Here is a 21809-nt window from a genome sequence, read left to right on the forward strand (position 1 = left end):
TCGTGAGACACTTTCAAGCATTGCTGCTTAATACTAGAGGAGATAAAACCCTTTTGATGTTTCAGCCTCAGGAAGTTCAGAGGTCAGGCTGCTCGCCTAATTTGCTCTCTTATACAAAGATTCGAAGCAGGAAATGCCTCGTCTTTTAAACCTTCCCTTGAAGATATCATTTATGGTGAAGTTTTAACCACCATTAACTGTTTGGCACAGCAGTGAGCTGCACCTCATCCCAGGGACAGGAGCACATGGAGGCTGCAGGTCCCCCTTGCCTTGCCTTGTGATGCCCACACCACTGCAAAACCTGCTGCTAAGCTGACCCATGCTAGAGTCTTTGTAAAAAATACAATATAAAGTTAACCACCCAGGCACATAATGGAAAATTTGCATAATAGCAGGAAGATAGAAAATAAGACTGGTTAAATCAAGTCATTACGTACATCTAAGCTCTCCAACAAAGGGACGTGAGACAAACTCTGTTCTGCTGGTTTGACACTGGTTTCAGGGGATGACATGGCACCTGAGCCACATTAGGACAGCCTGGCAGATACGTGGTTCAGCACAAACCCTGCAGGATCTACGTCAACCCATCAGTCTTTGGGGATTTTATGTATTTTTTAAAGGAAATGTGAATCAGTGGAGCAGAGCAGATGTGTGCTTTGCTGGATGGTGCCTGTGCTGCACCATCCGGTGCTGGGAACTCTCAAACTCGGTTTATTTGATTGCTGAATGGAGGTGCCACACACAAATGCCTCCACACCAGCAACCCTCCACTTCGACATTGATATGCTTTAAGCCAGGTGAGCACCTCCACTTCACATTTATTTTCAGGATCTGGCTGCCTCAAGGAGGTTTACAGTTTGTAGCTTGAATTAAAAACCGAGGGTAACCTCCCCACTGCCCAAATCAAAACAGCATAACCCTGCTTCTAGCAAATACAGGAGGAAACAAACTGAGCTGGGAGGGAAGAAAAAGCTCCTGCACTGAGGGTCGCTGCTGCTTTGCAAATTCTCAATTCTCTTCCTCCTTCCATCCTCAGGCTTTCACGCACAATGTTTATCTTCTATTCCAGGAGCCTTAAACAGAGAAAACCATCATTAGCACATAATCTGGGCCAATATATGACACCGAGTAGCTCTAAATCTCCTAAAGCCCTTCAAAGGAAGAAAACCCAGCAAGCCAAAGTTCAGCCAGCTCTGCAGCACTGCATTTTATTCATACCCACCTTGGGACCCAGGCAACCAGCGCTGGCTCCGGGAAGCTCGTGCTGCTCCTCAGGATGCCCAGCAGAGCTGGTGCCCACCCGGCAGGGCAGAGGCCACCCCACACACCCTGCCACTGCTGGACCAGCGATGCTTTTGCACAGCAAGCAGCACAGACCTTCATGTATGTGGTCGGGGAGGCCGCCAACCAAGAGCATCACCGATCTCCCGATGTTCTCATTACTGCAGGGGCTTATCTTAGTGTTTAAAGTAAAGTGTGTGTTGATTACTTTCTTTAAACCACTCCTCCGTTATAGCAGATTATTTCAGGGTCTTCTTCCCATAGCTCCAAATATTAAGAGATCCAGGAACTAACTTTAACTCCTAACAAAGAAACTGATAAGCATAGAAAGAAATGGGTCAGACAACAGGTTTGACTATACCAAAGGAACTATTTCAGTCCCTCCGCTCCGATGCCTTCACGTGATAGAAGTGACCTGCTCCTTTCCTCCACTTCTTGCCAAGATGACACACAGAAACAGCACCTACGCGAGGACGTCACGCCAGGAGCACTCTGGCTTCCCCCTCCCCTTCTTCCCATTTGTCTTTTTTCCCCCGAGTATCCTCACCCAGGAGCTGTAAGGGAAAGCGGATACAAGAATACGCCATTGTCATTAATGAATTGGCTCAGTCATGCTGCTAACAGCCCCATTTAATTGTACAGTACTATTTGCTTGGCAGCCTCTCCCACTATAATGGACTAACAATCCACTGCACTGTCCCAAATGAACTACCAGGGCTCAGTTTACCCTCTCGCTTTATTCTCCACACCAACCACCCGAAATATTATCCACTTGATTCTTACTGCGCTCCAATTAAGCAAATAGTCGAGACCAGAGCAGTCCGTGTCCATCTCAGCTTTCGTGACCAACCCACGGGCATGAGGTCAAGTGAAGAAATAGTTGTGCATGGGGATAATAACCAGCATGTCCTCATCATGGGCAAAGCTGTCATTAATCTTGGGGTGAGGTGTCCAAGCTGCTTTTGTTGTTTGTAGTAGAGAAATGAAGTCAAGATTATCTATATATACACCCAGGCTATCCATAGTAAGACTCATAGAACGGTTTGGGTTGGAAGGGACCTTAAAGATCATCTAGTCCTACACCTGCCATGGGCAGGGACACCTCCTACTAGATCGGGTTGCCCAAACCCCATCTAATCTGGCCTTGGACCATCAGGCACTGCCTTCCCTTCTCACCACCACCACCTTTCTGTTCTTACCTCCCAGCACTCGACAACCAGTCTGCCCAGAAAAATTCTAGCTTTTCGTCGTAACTAACCACAAATGCCACTTGTGAACAGCTCTGGTTGTGGCCACAGAAAGATGACACATCTCTTGAAGAAAGACCTCGGAAATACCCCATGGCACGTTCCTGGCAGGCAGGGACAGGCTGGTGCCCCCCAAGCTAAACCTGGCCGTGCCCTCCCTGACCACTGCCACCACTGATGTGCCCCGACCCTGTGAAAGGGAGCGTCACACACCTCTAAAGGAGTACCAAAACCCCACGTCAAGCAAGAGAAATAGCTCCATGGGATACCTTTTATTTGAGGCTCACAAAGCGCTTCTAAAAATCCACTATGCCAGCTCTGCAAAGAAACAGCAAAATTACTCAACCAAAAGGGCTGGAGAAAACAAAACCCAGGGCTCTGCTTACTACACCACACTGCACTACAGATTTCTGTCTTTCTTTCCTCACTTTGGTGCTGTCTCTATAAGATATTAGAAACTCTTCCCCTTTTTACCAGATCAGCACTATTTTAAAAGATTGCATTTCTGAAAATACTTTTTCTTTTCTTTCATTTCAGACCCCACGGACTTCTTTTCTCTGCTAATTGACCCTGCCAGCTTCACCAGAATCAATCGAGCTGCACGGGTGCCTGCACAGCGAGCTGCCCCTGTTAACAGGCCACCACGGACTCCAGCCCCGATCCTACTGGGAATCCGTAACAGCAGCTGCTTCCATCGGCTTCAGCAGGAGCAGAAAACCTCCTCCGAGCAGAGGAAAGCGATCCTATAGAACAGGAGATGATTAGCAGAAACTCAGATGGAACTGTTCCTCCGCTCCCACAGACAAGAAATACTTGTAATTTCCAGCTATTTAAATGCAATGAGGTCAGAGTCGATGAGAAAGGTCTGGTACAATTGATCCCAGAATGAGGAAACAATAACACTTTGGAACCGATATGGATTTTTTTTTAAACAACAGCGTAACAGGGCATGCTGCAAAAATAGCCAAAACTGATAAATATAGAAGACCTGTCTTCCACTGAAGAGCTGAGCGCTGGAGTCTCTATTTACGCGTACATTACCAGCAACGCCATGCACTGTATCAAATTACAGCACAATTTTCATTTTACTGCATGCAATTCCTCCCTGCTACCCCAGCAAGTCTCATGAGGAATCACGGTTAAGCACAGCAGAAGGAAAAAAAAAAAAAAACAACAAAACACACACCTTTGGCTACAAATGCAATTGTCTTGCCTTATGACAGGAAGCTTTTGTTTACAGCCCAAAGCATTCACACACAGATAACTGGAAAAGATTGGTCTGCCTCCCCACACTTTTAAATATTTGCCTAAACCATCCCCGTCCCCTCCCTTTCTGTAGTTGATAAGACAGCTACCGTCACCATCCTGCTATTGCTAAACGTTCAGGCTCAGCTATTGATAAAAACCAGAATGGTGAAGAAGGATAGAAAGGGCAACTGCAGTCAGAAGTGTGAGTTTCGATTCCTGTGCTGCACAGGCTCCCTGGGCAAGGTTTCCCCCTTTCCAAAAAAAAATAAAAAAAAAAAAAAAAGGAACAAAATAAAGAAACAACACCAACAACACCATAAATCAGTTCTCCAGACTGACATGCATTGTGGTCAATCGTGGTCAAAAAGATCTGGGCTGACCCAGTGAGTGCAATGTGTGCACAAGGGAACAACCTCCCAGCAAACGTACAGCCCTGACACCCAGCCCCTTATCTCCCCAGGCACAGACCCCATCTTCCGAAAGCCCCAACCTTTTAGGGCTGGGTGGGGAAGATGTCACACAGAGATTGAAAAGCACCAGGCCAGGGTGCGAAGGCTGAGCAGGGATGTGCTGTGCTGCATGCTGAGGGCTTGGGGGACATCAGTTTTAGTGGGGTTTGGTTTTGGTGGTTGTTTTTTCTAAGAAAGCAATGGGGTAATTAGAGAAAATGCAGGACTTGATACTCGGTGTTACACAAATATCAGCCACAGCCCACGCTGATTACATGATCAAGGTGGCAGCTTCAAGGCAGCCAGGAATGTCTGGACATGAGTTGAGATGTGCCATTAAAGGAAGGCTCCAGGAACAAGCCGTGGCTTCTCCATCTGAAAGCAGTGGCAAAAAAAAATAATCTTCTCTCACCCTTGCCATGGGCTTAGCCCACAGATTTAAAGCAAAAAGCTACAAGTCAAGCTAAAGGACCGCAATTAATCTATCGTAAAATATGTAAGCAGGCAATTGATCCTGGCCTATCAACATGAAGGATTTTTCCTACAACTTTCCCTTTGATGAAGACCAGGATTCAACTCACCTAGCCCTGGCTGGCAAACACCTGCCAGCCTTACCTGGCCTTGGCTGGGGACACCGAGGCACTGCCCCTGTCCCCCACCACAGCCTCCTCCAAGGGCCCACTCTTCGTGGTCATCCTCCAGCCTACACTGGACGGATTAAGACCAGGTGTGAGCTCACAAATCACACTTCCCTCGATGATGGCTTCAGAAACCAATTCCCAACCAGAGGTCACACACCTAACCTCTCCCCACCCCCAGATGGGGTCACAGCAGACTAACAGAGCACCGGTGGCTTCCTCTTCAAGTCTTTAGGGCTTGTCTTTAGGGCTTCCCGTTCCCTTTCCTGGGGCTCTTAATTTCTGGGCAGCGCAGCTGAACTCCTCCTGGGCCTGAAATCAAGAACCTGGCAAGGAAGTTCCCAGTACAAAAAAGACAGGGATCTCCTGGAAAGAGTCCAGTGGAGGGCCACAAAGATGATACGGGGCCTGGAGCATCTCCCCTATGGGGAAAGGCTGAGAGACCTGGGGCTGTTCAGCCTGGAGAAAAGACAGAGAGAGGATCTCATCAGTGTGTATAAATACCTGAGGTGTGGGGGACAGAGGGATTTGGCCAACCTCTTTTCAGTGGTTTGTGGGGACAGGACAAGAGGCGATGGCCACAAAACGGAGCCCAGGAAGTTCTGCACCAACATGTGAAAGAACTTCTTCACGGTGAGGGTGACGGAGCACTGGGACAGGCTGCCCAGGGAGGTTGTGGGGTCTCCTTCTCCGGAGATATTCAAGGCCTGTCTGGATGCCTACCTGGGCAGCCAGCTCTAGGGAACCTGCTTTGGCAGGGGGGTTGGACCCGATGATCTTGAGGTCCCTTCCAACCCCTACAATTCCGTGATCCTGTTCCCTGCATGACAGGAGGTTGGAGAAGCGATGAGATCCCCTTTCCTGGTAGCTCCACCACAGGAGCTCAGCTGCCAGCTCCACCTGCCCACTGCCAAGGAAAAAGCCTGCAATACCTTAAAGTGGAGGGTTTAAGTACCCGGCAGCAGAGCTCTTCAATGCATTGCACTTTCCACAAAGAGTCCCCCAGGTGACTCAGGGTGCCCAACGTGAGTTCAAGCCAGCTCTTTCTTCCCTCCCTTTTCCACCCTACTTGTCTTCACAGGTCCACGTTCCTAACAATGGAAGAGTTTGAGTTAAAGTGTCATCTACATAAAGGTTGCCTGGATACTCTGAAGATGAGTGCCACAGAATGTGTGCAAATAACAGGATTTCACTTTATGTCATGTTTAAAAGAAAACGCACCCAGCGTTACCACTTTATAGGCAATGAGAAAGAGAATAAATAAGAGAGGCCGTGTCATGCTGATAGCACGAGTGAAGATAACGGCATGGGGGCTTCCCCCCATACACTGGTAAAGTAACACCCATTTACTCTGGAGACATGAGGAGGTTAAATCAGAAGCTACCTCAGCTTTCAAATGTTATTCTGTTGTTGTGAATGCAAAGCAACGCTGGTCTCAGAGCATTTTGTAGATATTAATTAATTAAGGACCAGCACACTTTCCAGGGAGGTATCTGCAGTGAGAGAAGCAACACCCCAGAAAGAAAATAAAGGAAGATAGTTTCCATCAGAGGTCTGGAATGCAAGTGGCACATTACGTATTATGGGAGGGGGTCAAACATCCCGGACCATTTGACTTGTAAATGGAACTGGACTCTGCAGCCTCTGACACCCACAGCACATTTAGCTCACGCGTGACACGAGGCTGTGCTGCAAAACGACAAGTTTCCACATCAGCCTCTATCTGGCAGGCACCAAGGTGCCTCGAGCCAAGCTGTGCCATCCCTGTCGGTGAGGGAATCGCCCAGCAATTCGGGGCACGCTCCCAACCCCGTTGATCCTGAGCATCACGGAAGAACAAAAGCAGCTGCTAATCAAGATGCAAAATTACAAGGCTCACCTTGCAGAGAGAAAGCAATACCGAAGTCGTAGCTGCTTCTGAGGAGGCTACAATTCACTGAAAAGCTGAGAGGCTTTATTTCCTCTTCTATTGCTCTAATTAATCGTGTAAATGAGAATAGGGCCTAAGACAACGTATTGCAAAGTACACCTGAGTTGAAGGTGCCTTGCAGCCCCGCAGCTTTCAGTTTTCATCACAAACACATGACATTTTGGTCATTATTATTTTAAAGAAAAATAAACAGGCTCAGACTGAATTTTCTAAAAGGATTTTTCCACACACACTTTACCTTCAGAACAGTCCCGAACCATTAGCACATTCCACTTTAATATCTAATGGGCTTAAATGATCCAGTTCCACTTTTACCCAGAAAAAAACAAACAAAAAACACACCGAGGAGCAGGTTGACATTGCATACCAGACCCTGCAACACCCCAGGAGCACGTTACAGCACCAGCAGAACCACTCGCTGCAGTGGGACTGCCCCATCTGCTGCTCCTCACCCCAAGCACCAGACCCAGGCCTGGTGTCACCTCCTCTCCAGGGGACACAGAGCTGAGAACCAGTGAGGAGGATGCTCAAGAGCCCCAGTCCCTTGGGCACAGACACAATTAAGGGGCAGTTCACAAAATCCCCCTGCCTGGCTGGTTTTGGTGGTGGAAAGTGTTTTTGCGGGGTTACAGCGAGGCAAAGCAAAGCAAAAGGGCACACAGAAACTTTGACCTTTATTCCTCATTGTCACGGTCTACAGATTTCTCCCCCTACTTTACCACAGCTTTCAAGTAAAACCCATTGTCTGGAAGGGAATTTTTCCAAAAGGAACACAAAAAGCATCTCCTCCAGCCCTGCAGATATGTTGGTGCCTTCTCCTGTGTACGTGCTCCCACTGACTTGCACCCTTCCCCGAGGATTTTAAAACCCTATTGTTACTGATGCTCTCCTAACCTGGAGAGGGGCTAAAGCCATACAAAGAGACCCTTTATCTTACAAACAGAGCAAAATGAGGCAGAAACGAGCTCATTCTTAGGCTTATAAAACCAGCCTTTACAGATAATTATGTTTTATTACTCTTCGTTTTATGAGGATTGTGTTATACAAAACAAATACCAGATGCCTATTTGTTTCATTGGGGGGCAAGGGGGGAGGGATGAGTCTCCACGAGCACTGCCGTAAGCAGCACTGCTTTTAATTAAACACAATAAACGCATAAAAATTAATACTGTTTGAAACCAGCAGGTAGGAAGCAAATGTATGAACTGCTGCTGCTGAAAGACCCTCTTGCCCCCAAGCTCTCACGGCAAGAAGAGCCAGCCCCCAGCCTAACACGCAGGGCCTTGTGCCAGCGCTCTGCAAAACAGGCTCTTTAGATGGGAATTTTTCTGGAAAAAATACATTAAAAAAAAGGCAATAACTAACTCCACAGAAATCCAAAAGCTTAAAAAAGGAGGGTGAGGAATTTAATGCTACTGCTGCTAAAATGACACATAGGCTCAACCAAGAAAACCCATGCTTATCAAAAAAAAAAAAAAAAAAAAAACAGCAAAACAGCTTAAAAATGAGGCTGTGAGCTCAAACGATGGCACAGGAGAAGGCAAGGAGGTGTAAAGGGATTTCTGGCAACCTTAACATAAAGCTACCAGCCAAAGTGGCAGCGCTGACACTCCAAAGTGGGAGGGATTCCTCAGCTCTTCGCTCGCTAGACTCAAGTCTTACAGAAGTGTGCAGGACCAAAGCCCACGCCTGGGACCAGGAACGTGCATCCGAAACGCAGGGAGGACAACTGGAGGGAGGCACGCAGAGCACGCATGAACACAAAGGCAAGAATCGGACGCAGCTCCTCAAGCAAAATAAAAGCCATCCAATTTCTCAGCAACAGCCAGATGTCAGCCATCCACCCCCGCGGAGGCACCGCTAGGAAATCCATTTCCTATTTTCAATGGTGGTTTCCTTTTTCACTTTAATTGCATTAAGATCCAATCGTGGGGGGACAATGGGCTCTTCTTTCTTAAGGCCACTGCCAGCCCTATGCTGTCGGTCCAGTTTTCAGCATCGCGCCCAACACAGCTTTAATGTTAACATCCTGCAAACGCAACTCCAGTCTGTAGCAGGATCTCATTCCAGGGGAATCTTCTCCTAGAAATATATATATTTATTTATTTATTTTTAATATAGGGATTTTAAAGGCTCTGTGCAGCAGTAAATGCCAGATATGTAACAGAGGAATGGTTTCCACGTTGACCTGTCCATTTCCAGGTTTCCCTATGCTGTAATTACTAATACAAAGGACAGGGCTCCTCTCCACCAGTGCCTATTCTCAACCTAAGCTTCTTCCTAATGAAGTTTGTTTACAAATATTCATTACATTCCACACTTTATTAGCCCAGCCAGTTAATTGTAAGCCCACAGTACCACAAAAGGCAATTACAGCAATCAGTGCATTGATTATTGTGAAAGACGGTCATCCCGAGAATAAAGGTGAAGTAACGAGGCTTTGTTCTAACCAGTAACCAAAGGGTCAGAGCAATCTGGGACCACACCACTACCTCTAAATCCTCCGCTCTCCAGTTCTAGACACATGCAACACAGATCTCACTGCTAATTAATTGAGCATGACCTGTGGCAGAAAAATTTTCATTAAAAATGAAAGAATATGAAACTTTTTTTTTTTTGCTAGAAAGGATTATTACAGGCCACCAGGAACGACTAACAGAACAAAAGCTGAAAACCAGTTGTTATTAAAGTTTGCAGTTATTTCTAAGCCCAAAGCCAAAGGACACAGGTCCTAATTGCTGCATTTGTTATTATTATCGTTGTTATTATTTTGGTTTGCAGCAGCACGAACCAAAGTGGCCATCAGAAGGCTGGAGGTGGTGATGAAGAGTCCTGTGAAGGCTGTCAAGTGCAAGATGCAATCGTTTTTCAACACGTTGAGAACCAAGACTTCAGAGTAGGAGCAGGCATCAGGAGCTCTGCACCAAGAGACACATGCGGAGTTTAACGAAGCCCCTCGGAGAGCTGTGGTTTTATCATCTCCGAGGGAATGAGCACTCCTTGTGCAGCACTGCAACGTGGCACACCTGCAGAAGGCATTTTATACGAAACACATGTAAGGTTTTATTATTTGTGCCGGCACCACGGGCTCTGGTGCATCCCCAACCTCCTCCATGAGCCCCAGGGGCTCACCGCTGCGACGGGTCACGCTTCCCCTCCACCACTTCGCTCTTTGCTCTTGCATCAACAGCCGTGAAAAGGAAAGGGGGAGCAGGGAGAGCGTGCTCAAGAGAAGGAAAAAGAGAGAAGAGATGAGGTTTGGGGCTGCAAAAGTCAACTTGACAGAGGGATCTGGCAAGAGCTGACATACTGCAAGCTGGAGATGAAAGCACAGAGCGCAGGGCTCGCAGCATGCTCACTGAAAGGGTGGCACGATTCTCACAAGGAAAACACATTTTTGACACCTCCTCAAAAGCGCTCCCATAAAAGAGCCATCTAGCAACCCAGCGCTGCTAAATTTACCCCGGCTTCATCTTTTTGTCAAATATGCCTGAAAGCTGCTCAAGACACGTGGCCAATCCAAACCTAAACCAAAATGTTTGTTAAAACGTGTCTTAAACTGATCCACGTGCCAAAGCCAGCCATGCAGCCCAGGAACACGCCAAGCAGCCAAGGGAAAGCTCACAGAAGCCTGCACGAAGATTTGCAGAGCTGTATTTGAAAAAGCAGCTGGGGAGGGGAGAGAGCGAAATGAACAACTGCCCGAAATCCTTCCCTGCCTTCAAGAAAATGTCACCCTTAAATCCCTACCTGTTCCGCTCACCTTGCTGCCGTCAGATTTTTATTAGCCCTTCTCTGGAGCAATTCCCTGGCACTTAGCATGCAGGAGCCGTCCACGGGAATAGATCCTGCTGCCACAGATAATGCGGTTCTGAGGGAAGCCCATCAATTGTTAATGGCCATGCAAATTGTTGAAACTAGAAAGTTATTCACAGTTATCTCACTGTGATTTGGTAAGTGTCCATGCCTGATGCGATCACTCACTTGATATATTATTCCATTGCAACTCAAGGAGTAGCCTTACCTTTCGGTTTCAGGGGGAAAGGAAAGCGTGAGGGAGAGCGGGAGGGTGGAGGGCTGCTATTTGTTTTACATGATTTTAAACAGCCACAGGAACCTTCCTGTGTGAGGGTTTCACAGCACACTAAATCTCTCCCCGAGACTCCAGCCGTGCCTTCCTGCAACGCTTAAACCCCTCTGAGCAGAAACTAAAGAAGTTTAGCATGCAATTTCAGCCCCTGATCTTGCAAAGCACCTTCTTACATTTCAGCCGCGCACACAGCTCCACATCCTCTGTGGCACTGGCTCTTCAGGCTGAGGATCGCATGGTTTTACATTTTCTGATCAGGGCTTTCTCCTGCTTATGCAAAACTTTTTGCTGCCACTCAGTAAACTGTAGGCATTTCCTCAAATCCATAGCGCAGTCGCTCTCTTGCAGCACCAACTTACCGATTATTAATTTTCGGCTTTATTGCAGCTCCAACATATTAGATGCCGTTCTTTGCTTCCTGCCTGAGATTTATTACTTTTAGCGAAGTGCAGTTTGTTTTTTGATTTTGTTTGTTCGTTTTTAAACAGCCCTTGAGGGGGAAGTGTTACTCTTCTTTATTAAGTAATTCTAAATTCGCTGTATACAAAATAAATCCTGTAATTATGTTTCTCACTAGGATTAGATAAATTATATTTAATTAAAAAAATCTGCTAGCACCCAGCACAATGGTTGGTGGCAAATCGAGTGGATGAAACATTTATGTGTTTATCTTCCCGCAGCAGCTGATTGAGCCCATGAGCAGGCACACCCAAGCAAGCCTTCTCAGATACAGAAGCAGACATCAGCCCAAAGATTTGTCCTCCCCTTCGGATGAAGGTCCTGACTTCCAGAAGCAGCCTCTGATTTCCTTCTTGTAGGCTGCAGCAAGTAGGGTTTTGATGGGCTTTCTAGCAGTCATGCTCAACTGCACGATGGCACCAGTAATTCTGGGATTGTGATAAAAGTCTGCCATCATTTGCAGAGCAAAAAAAACGGATCAGAAGTTACGATCTTCTAAGAGAAGAGAAGAAAATGAGGATTTGCAACTACACTTGCCCCATGGCCGCGTGAATGAAATAAAAATGAGCTCCACTGCCTTAACCTTGCACACCCAAGGGACGCACCAGCCCGCTGCTACGGGCAGGGGAACCTCGCCAGCCCGCTCCCAGCACTCACATCCAGCTGCAAACGCAGGAAAAGGTGCATTTGGCAGAAGCAAAGAAACATTTATACCACACATACATACACCATGCTGTTTTTACAGCCTTGGAGAACTGATCCTTCGCAGGACAGAGTCCCCTTGTCTACCCCTAAACCACTGTGGCACATGTTTTCCCTTCAGCAAGCACTGCTGGGGTGCTTGCTGAAGGGAAAACAGAGCTCTCGGCTCCGTGTAGGAGCTGAGGAGTGATTGATCCCATTGATTTGTGTCAACAGCCTGACATGGCCGCATCGACCGGCGGTAATTTTGTGGGAGGAGCCGGGAAGGGGAGTGAAGGTGGCGGCGCCACCGCTACCACGCCACCCTGCTGGAGGAGAGGACACGGCTGGAGATCCTGGAGATGTTGGAGGTGCTGGAGATGCTGGAGATCCTGGAGCAGCCATCAGCAGGGCCAAACCAGGCCTCGAGCCGGCAGGAGGGAGCAGGCAGACATTTCACATGCCCGTGTTTACGGCAAACCCACGGCTCGACGCCCAACTGTATAATTATAATCCATTACAATTATGCAAAGAAGTAACACTGCAGAAAGGCCTTCTCATTTCCCATTCTTCGCGCTGAATACTTTTGTTTTGCAGCCAATCAACTAAATTAGCCCTAATTCTGTTTCATTCACAAACACAAAGAGTATATTAGAGGGAAAAAAGTGAACAAACAGGAAATTCACTTAGGAACCCAGGAATTATTTCGTTTTCGTGTATTTCTGAACCAGAAACCATCATGGGGATGAAAGTCCATAGCAGTAACAGCAGCTTCAGCACAGGAGCCCTCAGGAGAGGCACCAGGATGAGCAGAGATGTGGGGCAGGTCTGAGTGAGGTGAGGAGAGACAAAAGATTCATAAATTACAAATGGCCATTCATCCCCATCTATGAAAACCAAAAAACCCTAAGTAAGTTCTTGTGGGGACTGCCACTCACCAGCACAGACAACATCTCCCTCGGATGACCATCCCTTTTTATTGGGAAGTCACAATTCAGATGTTTTCTGAGAAGGGGACATGGTAAATATTAATGAACTGCATTTCAGTTTTATGCAACACTTCCTCTAAAACCCTCTAAAGTAATCTCCAAAAATGCTCATGGGAAGCAAAGCGTTCTTCCCCATTTTGAAGGGGGATGGAAACGCGATGCCTTGGTCAGGGGCAAAGCTGGCCATGGATGGCAGCTGCCCATGGGAAGAGAAGGAGGTCCCATAGCAGCCACCAACAGGACTGCAGGAGCACTGGGAAGCCTTTCCTACTGCATCATGAACCAGGAGCCCCGCCTGGCCAGCATAAACACCCCCACAGGGGCATCTTCCAGGTCAGCACCTGCTTACCTCCAGATCTGCACCCTCTCCAAGAAGGCGGCACTATAGCACCTGAGAAACCGAGGCTACACCTCAGCAAGAAGGGGTGGGAGAGACGAGCAGGGGAAATGCAGTGTTTACAGAAAATGGCATTGCTTTCCTCCCATTACTGAGGAGCCCTAACCCCGTGGCTGGCTGAAACTTGTGTTTCCTTACTTCCAATACATGACACTGTTTCAGAAAGTCACATCCCATTTGGAAAGCCATCTAACTGCACACGCTCCTTTCTCCGCAAAGCAGCTAGGCACAAAATTTTGCTGAGCCAGGGCCTTCATTTCTTGAAGCATTACTTCCCTTTTCTCAAGTGAAACAAATCTCCTCTCTTTTGTTCTCATTTTCGATTCACTCCTTCAGGGAGCGCTCTGGCCAGGACACCCCTACGGCCCCAAATCCCCAGCAACCTGGAAAGCTGCAGGACCTTAACCGTAACCTAAAGTTACGCATTCCTGAGCGCTGAACGCCTCTCCATGCAAGCAGGGACAGGAGGATGCAGCTTGCATCATCCTCCAGCCACAGCCAAGTCCTTGGGAAATCAGCCACCCTCGCAGCACGTCGCTTAACTTCCTTCGGAGCCGGCTGTCTGTGTACCCACCGACTACTTCGCTCGGGTTAGCAAAATGGTTTGTTTACCCAAGACCACAAAACGCTGTGGATTTGCTGAAAAGAAACCCTGCATCAAGGACGGGAAAAGAGTCGCAGGTAATACTGCAGAAATCACCAGATTACGGCACAGTCTCCCGACTCACATCTGCTGAGCAAATACGCGCTCCGTGCCCACCAGCTTCATTCACTTCCTGCTCACAGATGCCTGCCGTTCGCCTTTCCAGTGGGCTGAATATGGGAGAAGAGGATTATTTCCAGCAGTCAAACTCAAACCTCAAATGACTTTCCCAACACTACGTGGATATGCAATCATACACATCTCGGAGAGCACGTTTATCCTTATTTACTGATCAAAACCTCGAGGACACATCGCTAAGGCCTTACTCAAACTAACCCAAGCCAGCAGATGTGCCCCACAGGGCGAGAAGGCAGGGGCACAGCAGGTCTCAGTCGTGGCTGGACAGCAGGAGGCAAACACAGCTTTTGGCTTGGCTTTGCTCGGGGCTCAGAGTGCTTCCAACTCGCCTGTTTGGGATTTAATTCTGCTAAATGTGAAAACGATGGCTATAACCACTTTTGGGTTCGAGTGCTGCCAAACACGGTGATTATTTACCAATAAATTACCCCAGAACGATTCTCTTCAAAAAGTAAAAGCAGTTCTCACCTACATTTCTGCCTACAGGAAAGAAGGGGCTGGACCAGCCAGCCATCCACTGCAATTTGTTGTCACCACAGAGCCTCGGATTAGATGCTGGGCAGAAGAGATGCCGAAAAGCCTGGAGCAAGTGATTATAACAACACCTCGCCCCACAAGAAAAGGAGTTGAGGTTAGGAGGGAGGCTGGCCACGGGCAGGGCAGCTGCAGCCACGCCACGTGTGGACAGCCAGCACCCGCGTCCCTTTGGTGCCTTTCGGGGCCGCCAGGCAGCTCCATCCTCTGTGGGAACCTAGAATCTTTCCCCACCTGCACACGAGGATGCTGAGATCGGTACAGAGAGCAGGGGGAGGAAGGCAGTGCAGCACATTTCAGGTGCAGGGGAGCACGTCGATACTTACCTGCTCCCTGTGCTCTGGAATAAACGCCTTGTGAGAACAGGCAAGTCTCCAGATCCTTGAAAATTGATATTAAAATAAAAAAGCAGGCTGATGGGGACTGGTCTCTGCAGGAGCCAAGATACTCTGGGAAAATGCCCAAGCTCTCTCAGTAGTTCTTGAGCTGCATCCAAGCTCCAGCAGCGGCCTGGTGATATTTCGGATCCGTGGGCCGGTTCCCGGCTCAGCGCAGCTCGCCGGATTCGGGAACAGATCTGTCCTGGACATCAGCTACCACGACCGTGGATGATGGATGACTTCTCAGCCGTCCTAAATAGCTGCTAACTCAGAAAACCTTCTAAATAATTCTGAAAATAATGCTTTAAGTGATTAAAGGGGGCATTTATGCTTTACTACAACACGCTGAAGCTCGAGATGCTGAAAACCCAAGAATTTCTTGCTCAGAACATGCACGTACACGCGCGTGCAACATCTAGATTATCATCACATGCTCGGCGGGCATGCCTCAGCCTCACTTCGTGTTTTCCTGCCAGCCTTGTGAGCGGCAAACTCACCCCTAGTGTCTACCACTTCTTTTTTTTTCTCTATATGTGTATTTTACTCCTGGTGGGGAAGGAAACAAAACTGAAAGTCACTTTTCTTCCCAGCCCGTGCTCAGCACACATCCCTGTACCCTTTGCCCAGGACACTACTTCCATGGCAGGAGGTGCAGCAGCAGCTGACACCCGTTCCACCAGCAGAGTGCACACCAGGTAAGCCCACAGGGCACCAGGGATCACCGAAAGCACCCGCAACGTGTTCAGCTGGGAGCCTTCCCACACGAACCCACAGCAGCTACCCCATGTCCCGCCAAGGTGCCGTACACTGGCTGCCCTCCACCACAAGAAAAAAAATCACATCTGCCCGAAACCACATTTTTTTGCTCACTTCCCCCTTTTCTTTCCTCCTTTCTTTGACTCTGCTCGTTAGCCGCGTCCTCCCCCACCAACGTTTCATTACCAACACCAACCTCAGCTATCCTGCACAGGTAAGAGCAGGGGACACTCGAATGGGCTTCCGATGAGACCTGGCATTTTTGGATACCATCACTGCTGCTCGCTCCATCTTCTGGAGGCAGGGTTGTTCACCCATCGGGGGAAACACCACAGACACCACCACCGACTTTCCTAGAAAGATCCCCGTTGTGGTGCAGATCTCTCCTCTGCATCTGGCTGTACTGAAACGCTGCATTCCTGCATTTCTTTCGGTATCCATAGCCACTTGTGTTACCTTCCAAAAAGCAATTATTTGGAACCAGTTAGGCCTGTACATGAATTCTGCCTTTGTTTAAAGCACTTTGTACATATGTATATATTTAGACTGTCATTAAATATTTAAGAGGCTGTCTTCAAACTTCAGCAGCAGTTTGCCTGCTTAACCCTTTGTGAGAAGGAAAGCTCCGTGCTAAAATCCTACTGAACAGGAGCTCAGCAGGTCCGGTGGCAAAGGCCAACTTTGACAAGCCAAAGGCACCGCAGAGAAACCAGGGATTTTCTTTGTTTTCCCTGAAATCCTGTTTGCTAGTAGTCAAAGAGTGATAATGCAATTCATTTTCGTCTGCATCAGCTTTATCTGCCGAGATGCGTAACCGGGATGCAAATTAATTAGCTGTTAACACACAGACAGATCCCTCAATACAATTTGGAGATGGAGTTTAACACACACATGCCCTTCCCACCTTGCTCCCGACGTGGTGAGGCACTCCTGCACTTCCCACAGGTAAGGTCACCTCTCCTGGCGGGGAAGGAACGCATCCTGCAGACCTCACACACACGCACCTCCACCAGCTGACCGGTCACCCTACCCTCAGGACGCGACCTTGTCAGGTTTTGTGAAGCCAGCTGAGCATCAGGCACGGTCAGCATCCGAACGAGAGGAAGAGAAGAGGCAGGACACAGGAGGAAGCAGTCCTGGAGAATCAGCAGATGGCATACTTCGCTGTAAATCAGCTCCGAGCCACGGGCGCGAGGGGCAGCAGCACACTGCCAGGTGCTCTCTGGGATCGGATGCGAGGTTAAGGAGCTTCGGCACCCGCACTGAGCTGCCCGCCGGCTCCCTCGGTAGCCTGGCCACAAATTCGGCCTGCCTCAATTCATCATGTAACCTTATTTGCTTGGAATCATCATTGTATTACCTTCTGTCTTAAAAGGTAGCAGCGTGAGGGAATGCTGAAGTCACCAGGCACCACCCCAGATAGAGCTGCATCTCGGAGCCAGACTGGTTTTTGCACGAAGGAGGGTTATGTACGCTCTTCCCTACGAAACAAGCTGCAAAGGCATTTTAGGAAGGTCAAAAAATTTGAGGAGGGATCTGTCTTTTACTAGGCCAAATGCTGTAACTGGGAAAAAAAGGAAAAAAAAAAAAGGCCATACTCACGTCAAGCAACCGGCTGGTGTTTGCTTTATGACAACTTGACAACACACGTTCTGCACAACAGAACAAATAATCAAGACTTTTCAGATCTTTAAACTAGCTCAAATTACTCCAAGCCCTGTCAGACAACAGCATGACCTAGAGAAATGTGCCAGGTCTGCCTTCTTCTCCGCCACAGCCTGGGTCCCTATAACCGTGCCCTACAGGGCAGCCAAAGGGACTCCCAGGTCACCAGCAGCAGTGTGAGTTTAGCTTAGCACCTCTGCTGGATTTCTCATCATTTGGTACCTCCGCTGGATTTTTTTTGCACCATTTCATCACTCCATCACCAGTTTCCCGAAAGTGAATGGCATGAAAAGCGTACAAAGTATTTGCATTGCCGACTTCTCCCCCTTTAGGGGGAATTTACAGGAACGGGAAGGCGAACCAAGTTCACCCAGGAACACGCAGCCCTCCTGGTGTTTTGGTGCTAACCTGGCCGATCCCTCTCAAAGCCCCGTGGCTACTTTCGGTGGGGAACCAGGCAGCCAACTGCAAATTCTGATCAGCGTTAATGGCACCGTGGTTTCTCCACCGCTCCTCCCCAGGAGTATTTTCCCACCCACGTTCCCCATGCGCTGCAAACCCCTTCCTCTAGCCCTTGGCAGCTCCGCAGCGCAAGGCTGCTCTGCTTTAACTCAGCGCCTGGCTCCACGGGGCACGTTCCCATGCTAAAAACTTCGTGTACGTCCACCCTGCAGGAGATGCAGTGGTGGTCAGCATTTCAACGGGCTGCAAACAGCTTCATCAGCAGCGCAGCTCCGGAGGTAATTCCCAGGAAGCGATTTGCCCGGCAGCTCTTTGTACAGACCTGAGAAGCGCGCCGGGAAGGTAACAGCGCAGCAACCTGACGGCGCGAGCAAATACAAATAATAAGTATCGGGGGAAGCCAGGAGCGTTAAGGGAAACGCGAGCTGTGCTCACACCACGGACGTGTTCCCTCACACACAAAAATCAGGAACTCCAACGCGAGGCATTCACACAGAGAGCGTTTCTTTTTCCTCCTTGTTCTTCTGATGTTTTATCAGCTCGAGCCAAGGGGAAACCAGCCCGCGAGGCAAGCTGCTGCCTCGGGTAAACCACCCGGGCAGCAGGCAGTGCTTTCGGACACCATCCCAACCACCGCTATCACCAACTCCAGCCCTCCTCAAACTTTGTCTCGGGCACAGCATTTACCCAGAGAGGCAGGACGGGGATGCAGGATAGCCTGAGGTGCTCGAGCATCCTCCAGCAGCATCCTCGCCTGCCGAGCCGAGGGCACCAGCGCTCCGCCGGTCCCCAGGCGATGCGAGCCACAGCCACGTCCCCCGTGGCCCCTTCCGCCGCCTCCCTCCCTGCTCCCCGACCCAAAGCATCGCTCGGGGCCAGCCAGAGGGGTACACGGAGCCTCTCCCCTGTCCCGAGGGCTGCCACCAGCGCCGTGGCCCCAGAGCCGCGCGCTGACTTACTTTTCGTATTCGGTGTTGTCTTTATCGCAGCGCGAATCCTTGTGCTTTTGCCAGTCTTTGCCATGCTTGCAGGTGGTCAAGAGGACAACATCCTCCCCGTTATGGACGTGATATAAGGCATTCCTGGTGTCTGACCCTATCCCTGTCAGGTACCTTTTCCCCTTGAATACCAACATGTACTTCCTGAGAGGAGGGATGGTGTTAAACCGCAAAAATCCCTTCTCCCCTCCTGTCCTAGGATGATCCTTAGAAAAGAGCGGAATAGAAACATCAAAATTGGGTCTGAAGTTTTCAGTACTGATGCTGGCTTTGGCCAGCATGGCCTGGCCGATGTCGAAGCCCACGTCCTCGGTGTAGTCGGGCCAGGTGCCGGAATATAAATTAAAAATCAAGTGATTGCGACCATTGTTCCACAAGTGGAGGCTCTGCACTTTGGAGCGGAGGTTGTGCACGTACTGCGGGGAGAGCTGGTCCCGGTCCAGCGTGTCCAGGCTGAGGACGAAGAGACACGCCTGGCTGGGGTCGGAGGTGTAGAAGCGGGAGCCCTCGATGGCCGCCAGCACGTTCTGGTAGCTCTCGGCGATCTTCTCCCCTTTCTGCTGCGGGTACACGTAGACCTTGAAGCCGTTTTTCTGGCAAAGGGCGAAGTCGAAGCAGGACTCCATGCGGCACCGCCGCCCGCGGTACAGCCCGGCGCTGCCGTCCCGCCGCTGCCGGGGCGACACCCGGCCGGCCCCGCCGCCCCCCCCGGCCCCCTCCGGCTCGCCGAAGGAGCGGAGGGCGTCGGGGAAGCGGGGCCAGGGCCGCTGCTCGCTGCCGGGCCGCGGGGCAGCCCCATGCCGGCCGGCGGGCGGCGGGGCGCGGGCTGCCCGCAGCTGCACGCCTCCGAGGTAGAGCAGCAGGGCGAGACAGGTGGCGGCGGAGAGCAGCGTCAAGTAGCGTTTTTTGGCCTGCATGTGGCCGCCGGGGGGTCCGGGGGGCTGCGGAGGAAGGCTGCGGGGGCGGCCCCACTGCTCCGGGCGCCGCTCTCAGCTCCTCCACCGCTCCGCCATCTTCTCGCTGCCGTCGTTGCCGGCCGCTTCCAGCTCCCCTCGCCCGCCTCCGCTCGGCGCCGTTCCCCAAGCCGCGGGCTGGGGCCGCGCATGTGGGCGACCGCCCGCCCGGGACTTGCTCGCCGCCGGGCTCTCAGCGGCGGGCGGCAGCGGGCCGGCGGCGGCCCGGCGGGGCGCCCCGCATGCACTCAGGGGCCGGCCCCCCGCGCGGGGCGGGCACCGGGGCAGCCCCGCTCCCGCCTTCGCGGCGCGGCGCTCCGCCACGCTCCCTCCCCTTCCTCCTCCTCCTCCTCCTCCTCCTGCTGCTGCTGCTGCTCCCACTGCTGCTGCTGCTCGGGCTGCCGGCGGCGGGGCGCTCACAGCCTGACGAAGCCCTGCATCGCCCCGAGCTGCCCTCCGCGGAACGGCGGCGGGGACCGGCGGCAGCCCCCTGCTCCTCCTCCTCCTCCTCCTCCCTTCTCTTCTTCCTCCTCCTCCTCTTCCTCGCCCTCGTCCCCCCGCGCCCCCCTCCCGGCTCCGCCGCCGCCCCCCCCCCGCCCGCTGCCGCCGCCGCCGCCGCCGCCCCCGGCCCAGCCCCGGCCCCGGCCCCGCCGCGCTGACCTCACCCAGCCACGCAGCCCCGCGCCCCCATTGGCTGGGCGTCACGTCCGGGGGGGCGGGGCTTCCGCTGCGCCCATTCATAAAGCTGCCGGGCGCGGGGGGCGCTGCGGCGCCGGCGGGGCGCGCCCGGAGCTCGCGGTGTAGGGTGCTGTGCATCGCGATCCGGGCTTGGTGCTGCTAAATCGTGTCTCAAATCGTGTCACCGAGCGATTTTACGCTAGGAACAGGGGCTCCACCATCTCCACCATCCCCCGGTGCAGCCGGTTCCAACGCCTGGTTGCTCTTCTTGAGGTTCTTTATGCAGCCGTGCTCCCTGCCACCCGTGTCACCCGCTGAGCTGGCTCTTATTGCACGGGTCGGTAGGGTAACCCGCTAGGATAAAGGGTCTGCTAACAGTAAAACGTGCCGTAGAACCACAGAAAGACTCAGGTTGGAAGGAAACCTGAAGATCTTCTTGTCCCGCCAGCACAGGCAGGGGTGGATGCCACCCCGGAGATGTGGTTGCCCACGGCCGCCTCCTGTTACATGCCACTATACCTTGATTTTGTAAAAACAAGAAATTAAACCTCAAAAATGGGAGAAAAAATAAAAATAAAATAAAATAAAATAAAATAAAATAAAATAAAATAAAATAAAATAATAAATAAAAAAGGAGGCTCAGCGGAGACCTTCTTGCTCTCTACAGCTACCTGAAAGGAAGGTGTGGGGAGCTGGGGGTCAGCCTCTTCTCACAGGTAACCAGTGATAGGACCAGAGGGAATGGCCTCAAGCTGTGCCTGGGGAGGTTCAGGTTGGAAATGAGGAGACATTTCTGCTCAGAAAAGACTTTTCAGTCAGGCACTGGGACGGGTTGCCCAGGGAGGTGGTGGAGTCCCCGTCCCTGGGGGTGTTCAAGGAGAGGTTGGACGTGGTGGCTGGGGACATGGTTTAGTGGGTGACATTGGTGGTAGGGGGGTAGTTGGACCAGGTGATCTTGGAGGGCTTTTCTAACCTTAGTGATTCTGTGATTCTACAATGAGTGCTCCGGAATGAGCACCCCAAACCTCATGGGGCTGGCTGGGGAGCAGCTGCCAGTTCGGGTGCTGCTGCAGGGAGCTCCCGCAGCACCCAGACATCCCTTGGGCTAGGAGATGTGCTTGATCTCACCCGCTCCTCGGTGTTTTAACTCCGTAACCAGCAGCCTGGTTTGCTGGAGGGAGCCGTGCTGCTGG

General features: G+C 50.8%; 1 protein-coding gene across 1 annotated transcript in view; it reads right to left on the reverse strand.

The window, feature by feature from the left end:
- Window positions 1-20114, reverse strand: part of EXT1 (exostosin glycosyltransferase 1) — a 167649-nt gene extending 147535 nt beyond the window's left edge. Inside the window, exon 1 of the mRNA XM_032181721.1 lies at window positions 18947-20114. Within this exon, the coding sequence (XP_032037612.1) occupies window positions 18947-19902 (956 nt within the window). The 5' untranslated portion in view covers window positions 19903-20114. The remainder of the gene's footprint in view (window positions 1-18946) is intronic.
- Window positions 20115-21809: the final 1695 nt, after the last annotated feature.

Source organism: Aythya fuligula, chromosome 2, assembly GCF_009819795.1.
Source record: "Aythya fuligula isolate bAytFul2 chromosome 2, bAytFul2.pri, whole genome shotgun sequence".
Classification (NCBI taxonomy): Eukaryota; Metazoa; Chordata; class Aves; order Anseriformes; family Anatidae; genus Aythya; species Aythya fuligula.